The 9187-nt window shown below is 57.3% G+C and overlaps 1 protein-coding gene across 6 annotated transcripts; it reads left to right on the forward strand.

Moving 5' to 3' along the window:
• Positions 1-905: 905 nt before the first annotated feature.
• On the forward strand, positions 906-7982 carry STMN4 (stathmin 4). 6 transcript variants are annotated; one of them, XM_065055531.1, is made up of 6 exons: positions 906-1036; positions 3356-3406; positions 3802-3897; positions 4864-5069; positions 5266-5457; positions 5944-7982. In XM_065055531.1, exons 1-6 carry the CDS (start codon positions 991-993, stop codon positions 6085-6087), a joined length of 735 nt encoding a protein of 244 aa, XP_064911603.1. In that variant the 5' UTR covers positions 906-990; the 3' UTR covers positions 6088-7982. The 6 variants fall into 6 exon arrangements, with proteins under 6 accessions (XP_064911603.1, XP_064911601.1, XP_064911599.1 ...); XM_065055529.1 differs by having other exon boundaries at positions 919-1036; positions 4861-5069; XM_065055527.1 differs by having other exon boundaries at positions 922-1036; positions 4861-5069; positions 5941-7982.
• Positions 7983-9187: the final 1205 nt, after the last annotated feature.

Here is a 9187-nt window from a genome sequence, read left to right on the forward strand (position 1 = left end):
TACATTTATTTTCCATGGGGAACCACCTCCCCACAGCCGCCCTGATGCTCATTGCATAACAGAGGAGACCAGTGCCTAAATATACCCGCACAGCTCCCCAGAGGTGCTGGGCGTGTGATCACCGTCAGACACAGCTGTCGGTGATAAATAGGTCAGGGTGAAGCAGATTTGGGGGAAGAAAAGTCACTTTATGGGAAGGACGTGTCCCAGAGAGATGTCCTAGCTCTACTGAGGCTCCCTGAGGACCTTCGCTCGCCCCGACATCCCCGGCAGCTTCGCACCGAAATAATTTCGGAATCTGGGACTTGACCTCTCCCAATTCCCGTTGCCCACTTTGGAGGAAGATAATGAGCCCTCACGTGGCTTTGGGGACAGGGGTGGGTCACAGTGGCCTTATGCCACATCCCTGTGCTGGGAGGATGGAGAGGGCCCCCCTGTTAACCCCCAGCATGGGGACAACACCCCACAGCCTGGCTTTAGGGGAGCAAGGTGGTTTTATCCATTGGAGATGCCACCAGGATCCCATTAAACCCTCCCAGTCCCCTTCTTTGTCACTTTGTCACCCCCCAGCTTTGTCCTGCTCTAGCAGAGAGCCAACGCTTGCTTCCCACCATGCGCTCAGCCCTTTTCATCCATCACCCCCCCCCAAAAAAACCCTCGAATGCCCCTTTTAGGGCCAAAAACAGCCCCTCACCCGCACCCACCTTCACTCCCAACTCCCCCCTTGCTTCTATCATTTTTTAAAGGTGATTTCTAATTTTTTGGGGTTTTTTTTTCTTCCCCCCCCCCCCGCAAGACCCAGCCTGAAAATAGCTGCTGGGGCGTGATGTCATCGGGCTGGTACCCGGTTCGCACAGTTCCTCAGCCAATCAGAGGCGGCAGCGCGGATGCTCCAATCGCGGAGCGGAGCGGTGATGTCATGGAGGGGGGGAGTGCTGGGCCCCCCCCCGGGCTGGGATGCTCCGCGCGAACCCCCCGCGCCCGCGTTAAATGAGCCCGAGGAGCGCGGAGAAGCAGCTCAAGCACCGGCGGTGGGGTGAGTGCTATGGGGGGGTGATTGCTGGCCGGGGGGGTGGTTGTTTTTTTTGGAAGGGGAAGCATTGAAAAGTTTTCGGGAGGGGTTGAAGTGGGGGGGGGGAATTTTTCAGGGGGTCACTGAATGTCGCTTTCTAGCTGCGACACCCCGCTTTGTCCCCCTCCCCATCCTTCCAGCATCCTCCTCGCTGTGCCGGGACACCCCCGCACCCCTATTTATTTTGGGGTGGTATCCACCCTCGAAAGGGCGTTTTCCACCCCCCTGGACACTGGGATTTAGCCAGGGGTACCTGTGTGTCCCTCCCCCATCACAACAGCCAAACTGCGGCTTCTGGAGGACCCCCACAACAGGGGGGTGCAGGGATGGGGTTCAGCATCCTCCACCTCGTCCCAGCATCCCAGGGGGGTCCTGCACACTCAGCATCCTCGGAACACCCAAAGGGGTGCATGACCTCACCTGGACCACCCCCCCTACCCACAAATGTGGGTGCAGGGATGCAGAGCCCCCCCGGAGGCCAGGGCCAGGCTGAATTATTGATGGTGGCAGGATGCTGGCGGAGGTGACCTGATAGATTTATTTCAGGGAGGGGGGGAAAAGCAAGGGGGAGGGAGGAGGCGGCTGCCATCCTGCTTCACCCCCGGCAAGGCAGGGGTGGCAGAGGATCCATCTCTTGGGAAGGTTCAAGAGAAGGAGCTGGGAGCCCCCCCAGCTCCTTCATCCCCTCCATCTCTGTGCGCTTCTTCCAGGGAAGGGGATGGGAGATTTGCAGAGGTGGGGGTCTCCACTGTCTCAGGGGATTTTCAGCAGAGATCAGGGTGTGAAACCAGGTTGCAGCTTTTTTTGGGGGGGTGGGATCGGGTCCCCTCCCTGCCACGTGTGCCTCGTTGGGAGCAGCATCGCTCCCGCGGCCGCTCTGTGCTGGGGGTTCGAGCGAGGTTTAAGCACAGGGGGGACAGATTTCAGCCTGAGGGAGACAGATTTCAGTTTGGGGGTGTCAGCAGCAGCAGGATCCCCAGCCACACCCCTGGTTGAGGCTGCCAGGGGGGCACTGGGTCTGGGAAGCAGAGAGGGAAGGAAGCTAAACAGGGAGGGGTTTTCCTCTTGGAAAAGCCTCCGAACATCTTGACCAGCATCTTCATCCAACGAGGAGGAGTGGGGCTGGTACCCTTAGGGATGAACCCCATCATGCTCTACATTTTGGGTCCGATGGTCATCTCTGCATTTTATTGTTGTGAATGTCTAGAAGAAGGGGTTCTCTAGCATGACATTTGTTCAGGTGTGTCCCCCGCTCAGCGAACCCAGGGAAAACAAGGGTTTGGGTGGTGACACAAGGGGTGGGAAGGGAAGATGAAGCCTGTCAGAGCTCCCGGCACAGCCTCGTGTCACCACACGAGCCATCCGAGCGTCCCCACCCTGCCTGGGCAAGAGCCACCGAGAGAGAGCGAACCCCTCCAGCCAGGGGGGTTCACCCCTGGGTAACCCCCAAGCCCAACCAGCCCTGGTTCTGGGGGTCACCTAAAAGCGGGGGAGCATCTTCAAAAAAGATGTCCCCGGCAGTGTGTCCCCACATTTTGTCCCTGTTCCCTCCTGTCAGGTTATTTGCGAGAACGCTGTGTTGGATCTCAGCAGGATGGGGTTGAGGGGTCGGGGTTTATTGGGCACTCCCCAAGTCGAGCTGGGTTGGGGTGTGTTGTGGTTGTGGAGCTGACAGCGCCCTGGTGTCCCCAAGATGCCCATGGTGGGGGTTACCCCATCCCTGGGGGGCTGCGGGGATTTACGACTCCCCATTTTAAAGAAGGATTTTAGTTGTTTCTTCCTTTAGAAACAAAAGCCATGAATAATTCAAAAAAATCTCAGCCCGTGCTTTGGTGCTGCTGGGAAGGGCATTTCACCGGGAAACCCCTCTGGTGGCACTGACAAGCCCTTTGCGCACCCCAGAAACCCTGGGAGAGGGGGATGGCCCCTGATTATCCGTATTTTAATGGGTTTTTGGGTGTTGCTGCCCCTTGCCAGGTCTGGTGCTCACCCTGGGGATGGGTGGGGGGTCCCAGGGACGCCCCCACTAATGATCCACAGCCGTGGGGACCCCCAGGGAGGTTCCCAGTGGGGTGCAGGAGATGGTCCTGCTGCGTCAGCCCATCTGCAAGGGGCGAGCTGAGTACTGGGGCTCTCTAGACATGAGTGGGGGTGACAGCACGGGTGGCCTTAGGACACACTGGTGTGTGTCACCCCAGTGTCACACCGTAGTGTCCCCCACATCACACCAGTGCCCCACCCCCTGGGACATCCCGCACTGATCCCAGCTCTTTCCTCCCACAGGAACTCTCTTGCTGAGGACGCCCAAGGATCTCCACGCCATGACTCTGGCTGGTAAGTCATCCTCATGGGGCCATGCGTGGGGACGGGGGACAGCATGACTCATCCAATGCCATGAACCCAACCCTGGCACCTACCCCATGCTGGGCACCCCTAGTTTGAGTGGGGTCCCATCCAAACCACCCTGGGGGTGGCTCTGCCCTGGGACACCCACAGGTTAACACCCCAGGACTGACAGAACCCCTGTGGCCATCAGTAAAGCACCCTGCCTCTGTGTGCCTCAGTTTCCCCTTTGCATGTCTTGCTTTCCCCACCCACATCACCCTGTTTGCACTATCTGGGCAAACTTTGGTCCCAACCCTTCCCTGACACATGGCATCCCCCACCCCAGACGCTTGGCAGGAACCCCCCCAACCCCTCTGACCCCCAACTCCACCATCTCTCCCCAGCTTACAAAGAGAAGATGAAGGAGCTGCCTCTCGTCTCCCTCTTCTGCTCCTGTTTCCTCTCGGACCCCCTGAACAAGCCGGGGTACACGTACGAAGGTAGGACCCTGCTGCCCATCCGCGATCCAGGGGCGCAGGTATGGTGGGGGCTGTGGGGGGCTGCAAACCCCCGCTTGACATGAGCAGGGTCACCCTCAAACCCAGAGAGGTGTCTCCATGGTCTGCTGGCACTGGCTGGAAGCAGAGGACTGGATCAGGGCTTGGGGGGACTTGGGCAGCCCCACAGCTCCCCCTCAACCGCAGCTCCACCGCGCGAAGTGCCGAGCGTGGGCTCAGTATTTTTAGGCAGCCGGTTCTGGGTGATTCAGGCTGATTCATGTTGGCGGGTCCAGAGACGATGGAGGGGGATGCTCAGCCTTGGGGGACTTCTTCTGGCTGGGATCTGCAGCTGCAAAGGGGCTTCATGGTCCTGACCCCGGTCCCCAAAGCAGGGCTGATCTCTGTGTCTCTCCTGTGGGGATGCCCAGCCCCTATTTCACCCAAATATTCCCAGGTCATATCTCTTGATGCGTGTCTTGGAGTCCCAATCCCAACTCGTGACATTGGGGTTGAACCGCAGCGGTGCATTTGGGGTCCGGGGGTTTGGGTGAAACCCATGGAGCTGGTGGTGGCCCATTGTGGGGGCTGCAGGTGCAGGACCCTTTTGAGCAGGGCCTGTTGCAACAGGACAAGGGGTGATGGTTTTAAACTAAAGGAGGGAGATTCAGGATGGATATAATGAAATTGTTTGTGCTGAGGGTGGTGAGAGCCTGGCCCAGGTTGGCCAGAGAGGTGGTGGATGAACCATCCCTGGAGACATCCCAGGCCAGGCTGGACGGGGCTCTGAGCAACCTGAGCTGGTGAAGATGTCCCTGCTCATGGCAGGGGTGGCACTGGGGGAGCTTTGAAGGTCCCTTCAACCCAAACCATCCTATGATTCTATGATTCTATGACCCTGGGGGTGGTTTGCCCAAAGGGGTGGGATGCACCCACGCCAGTGGTCAGCCCCTGCCCCTCTCCCAGCAGACACGGTGGACCTCACCTGGTGCGTCATCTCCGACATGGAAGTCATCGAGCTCAACAAGCGCACCTCGGGGCAGTCCTTCGAGGTCATCCTCAAGCCCCCATCGTTCGATGGCATCCCCGAATTCAACGCCTCCCTGCCCCGGCGGCGTGACCCTTCCCTGGAGGAGATCCAGAAGAAGCTGGAGGCAGCAGAGGAGAGGAGGAAGGTAGGTCTGGTGGCTTGTGCACAGCATTTGAGCATGGGCACATGCCCTGGGGACACCAAACTTGGGCTGAGGGTGCTCACTCAGCAAAGTGCACCCAACTTTGGGGATGCTGCTGAGTTTGGAGAGGGTGGTTTTGGCCAGGAGGAGAAGGGCCCCATGGTCCCCATGGCCATTGTGTCCTCTTTGCCCACACCAGTACCAGGAGGCTGAGCTGCTGAAGCATCTGGCCGAGAAGCGGGAGCACGAGCGGGAGGTCATCCAGAAGGCCATCGAGGAGAACAACAACTTCATCAAGATGGCCAAAGAGAAGCTGGCGCAGAAAATGGAATCAAACAAGGAGAACCGTGAGGCCCATTTAGCCGCCATGCTGGAGCGCTTGCAGGAGAAGGTGAGAGCCCGATGAGGAGGGAGGGGGGACGTGCTGGGACACCAGTCTAGGAGGGTGTCACAGAACCCCTGGGCACCTTGCATGGCTTTTGGGGTGGCATCATCCCCTGGGGACACCACCAAAGAGGAGGGTCCCTCTACCCTCCCACTGTGCAGCAACACCCAAACACAATGTCCCACCTGGGGTGGGGGGGTCCTGCCTGACATGTCCGTAGGCTCGTGAGTGGTTGGTGGGTGGAGAACTGGGACCTACACCTCACCCATAAACATGCAAAGCCTTTGCTTTCCCCATGTCCCGCCATGGTGGTCTTGACCCACCACTGGCAATTTTTCCACCTTCGGGGTGGCAAATCTTCCCCCGGTCCCTTCGCCAGAGGCCATGGAGCCATCAGCTCCCCGGTGGAGCTGGAAGGGTCCGTACTGCCATGCTTGGGAGATGCTTCCACCCTGCCAGCCGGTGCAGACCTCTTCTCTCTCCCTGAAGCAGGTCTGTTCCCAACCTCAGCATGGAAGGTCCCACCCTCACCATCTCCAGCTCCCTCCAAAACATCCCTTCTGCAAGGAGCTCGCCCAGTGCCCTTCACCAAGCACCTCAGCTAGCCTTGGGTCAGAGGTGGAGAGCACCAGATAATGAAGGACAATCCGAGCTAACCCCATCTCCTTGGGGCTCCCGGTCCATCCCGTCTGGTTGACATCTACCTCCTAGCTAGAGGGCGAGGACAATCAGTCCCCGAGTGCCTCCACAGTCCTTAAAATCACCCCAGGGGAGGAGAGGACGCTGTTGACCCATCGGTGGTGTCCCTCAGGGGATGAACCTCACGAAACGCCCTCGTGCCTTCGAACCCCTCCGAAGCCGCTGGCCAGCCCGTGGGGACCCCGAAGTCCGTCCAGCTAATGCGTGTCCCCCCCTTCCTTCCCTCCTACCCTCCCCTCCGCAGGACAAACACGCAGAAGAAGTGAGAAAAAACAAGGAGCTCAAGGAAGAAGCCTCCAGATAAAGAGGCGATGGTGGGACTGACAGCTCCGGGGAGGTGGCAGAGGCTGCCGCAGCGCAAGGTCGGATGGTGGAAGGGTGGACGTTCCTCTGCTTTCTTTGTTCGTGAATGTCAAGACTTGACAAGTGAAGCCATCCTAGTCGTTTTGGGGAGGGTGGGGAGGGAGGAGGAAGGAGGGAGGGTGGGCGGGAGGGTGCCGGATTTGGGATGCCCATCTCCTTGGTGGGTACCACGACCCACCCGTCAACCATGTTTGGAGGAGACAGCCGAGGGCTGGCGAAGTAGAGGAGGTGCCCCCCCCTGGGGAAAAGCCAGGGGGGATGGAGAGGGTGGGGAGGGAAGATTTTGGGGGGGAATGTGCGTCATGTGTGACTTTAATTTGGTGCTGGGCAGGCAGGGTGGGCAGGCGGGCATCCCTCTGGCTTCCTTCTTCTCCACCCCACCCCATCGATGGGCAGCGGCATCTCTTGGTGCCTCTCCCTCCCTTGTTCCTGCCTGGACTCAGGGCCTTTTGCCCAAAGCGGGTGTTGTTTGCCCATAGACCTTACAGAACCATTTTGAGGAAGGGGGAGAAGAGACCCCCCCATTGGAGGTGGTCAGAGGGTGAGGGTCACTTGCTCCAAAGGCTTTATTAGGCTGTAGGAGACCCTGATGATCCTTTTCAAGGGTGAAACTCAAAAGCCCTGTGACTTCCCAAAGAGCTACATTTTTTTTGTAAGAACCTCTTGAGAATCACCTTGTGGGAACTCGGATGAAAGCCCCTTTTCTTCAGTTAGAGCAGCTGGAAAGCCATCACTTTTAGAGGTGGTTATTCCAAAAGGAAGATCACCCCCATGGAGAGTGAAAGCAGGAGAAGAAAACAAGGCAGGGTTGTGGAAAGCGTGATGTAAGGGATGGGGAAAAACAAGAGGGAAAATGGAGCTGGGGGAGCCCAGGCTGGAGAACTGGAGTTGGAATGGTGATGCTTCCCTGGAGAGCAGAAGATAATGGCCATAAGGAACCCCTGGGGGCAGCGATGGCAGCTCCTGGTGACAACAGGGCAAGAGAGAGGCCAGTTTGGGAACCTACCAAGCGCCTAGGAGGTGTTTTGTGGGACCTGCTGGGCAATCCCCTAGGTGATCTTTGCCTCCAGGGAGGGGGAGCAAAGCAGAGAGCTTGCAGTGAGTCCCTTCCCAGCGGAAGGGGCAGCAATGTCCCCTCCTCTCTCAGTTGTCATCAGGCACTGGTCCCAGTACCACCATGCCCTGGCACCTCAACAGCCTCCAACCCTGATGCTAACAAAACCTTTGGTCTCCACTGTGGTCAGATAAGGCTTCTCAAGCTCTGATGGAACCACATCTCTTTATGTGAGCTGTGAGATGCTCACCCAGACGCTGGAGCCCCGAGGGGACCAGTCCCGGTGGGGGGAGCATGGGAGAGGGCAGCAAAGGAGACGGAGGGGGCTGTTCTAGCTGTGACACGAGCTGTCCTTTTTTTTGTATACAACTATTGTAAATAAACTGCCTTGGCATTTCTTTCATTTTCTCATGAACTGTGCAGTGTCTTCTGTGTGGTGTTTGTGGGTTTTTTTTTGGGGGGGCATCCCCGGGTCACTTACTCTGGGAAGGGGAAAGGGGCTGGGATGGGGAAATTAGGGTGGGAGGCAGCGTGTGCATCAAGGAGATGAGTCTGTTTTACCCCAATGCCCCAAACACCTTGTAGATCCATTTGAGGTGTTCTTAGAGTTTCCCATCTGGTTCCAGAGGGCCCCATGTCCTGTGGACCCCATGTCACCTCTGCCCACCCCATGTGCCAGCCATCGATAGCCTATGGGTCTCCAATGGTAGAAGACACCCACACCTGGGTGAAGGGTTGGAGTTCAGAGCCTCACACCTGGGCATCGTGCATCAAACATCAGAGAAGAGATGATGGAGATCAGGTCCTTGCCTACATGGTGGAGTCTTCTCCTGAAACATCATCCCATGGGCACAGCCTGGATATATAAGGGGCAAGCACAAAACAAAGATTTGGTGCCTTCAAGACACCTCCCAAGGAGACATTTCATGGCACATGCCAGAGTCTCAGTGCTAAGACCTGGACAGACCTCTGTACCTGATCCCACTTCTCCTACTTGATGCAATCCCATCCGTAAACCCCAGCCCAAGCAAGACCTGTGCTATGAGTTGCACCTCCTGAACATCAGAGGCTGTTCTGCAGAGCAGACATGACAGATGCCACTCAGCTGCTGACCTCAATGTGGGGAAAGAAGTACTCATCACTGCAAAGTGACACGTAACAGATCAAAGCACCTACAGAAACAGCATCCTGGAAGGGCCACCAGGACACCAAGCAAAGAGGTGAATCTTCCTTCCACCAGCCCACTGTCAAGTTCTGGGCTTTTTCTGGCTTGTGCATCACCAACACTGAGCAGAAACACTTCTGCCACTTCATGTCCTTCCTCTAGTCCATAGCCTTGTGCTGGTTTCTCAGAAATTCTAAATTCGGGCAAGGTTCCAGCCATTCATTCATGGAAAGCTGGCACTGGTGATCAAGGTGTGTGGTGGGATCATTGGACGTCTTAACCAGCTGAGGCCTCTGCAGGGAACTGGGGGAATCATTACAACTGTTCAAGGACAAGGATCATAGAACCATAGAATGGGTATGGGTGTCACAGAATTGCGACTAATAAGGGAGGGGGAAAGTAACTAGGGGTAGATTATTTGGGTTGAAAGAAAGAGGTACTAAGGCAGAAATAGA

Source organism: Columba livia, chromosome 3 (genome assembly GCF_036013475.1).
Source record: "Columba livia isolate bColLiv1 breed racing homer chromosome 3, bColLiv1.pat.W.v2, whole genome shotgun sequence".
Classification (NCBI taxonomy): domain Eukaryota; kingdom Metazoa; phylum Chordata; class Aves; order Columbiformes; family Columbidae; genus Columba; species Columba livia.

Excerpts from the sequence above, each read along its gene's own strand:
- STMN4 (XM_065055527.1), top strand. The coding sequence starts at position 991 with ATGAGCCCGAGGAGCGCGGAGAAGCAGCTCAAGCACCGGCGGTGGG. Across the intron at positions 3,407-3,801 it reads CCACGCCATGACTCTGGCTG|CTTACAAAGAGAAGATGAAG; the intron begins GTAAGTCATCCT and ends ATCTCTCCCCAG. Across the intron at positions 5,070-5,265 it reads CAGCAGAGGAGAGGAGGAAG|TACCAGGAGGCTGAGCTGCT; the intron begins GTAGGTCTGGTG and ends TGCCCACACCAG.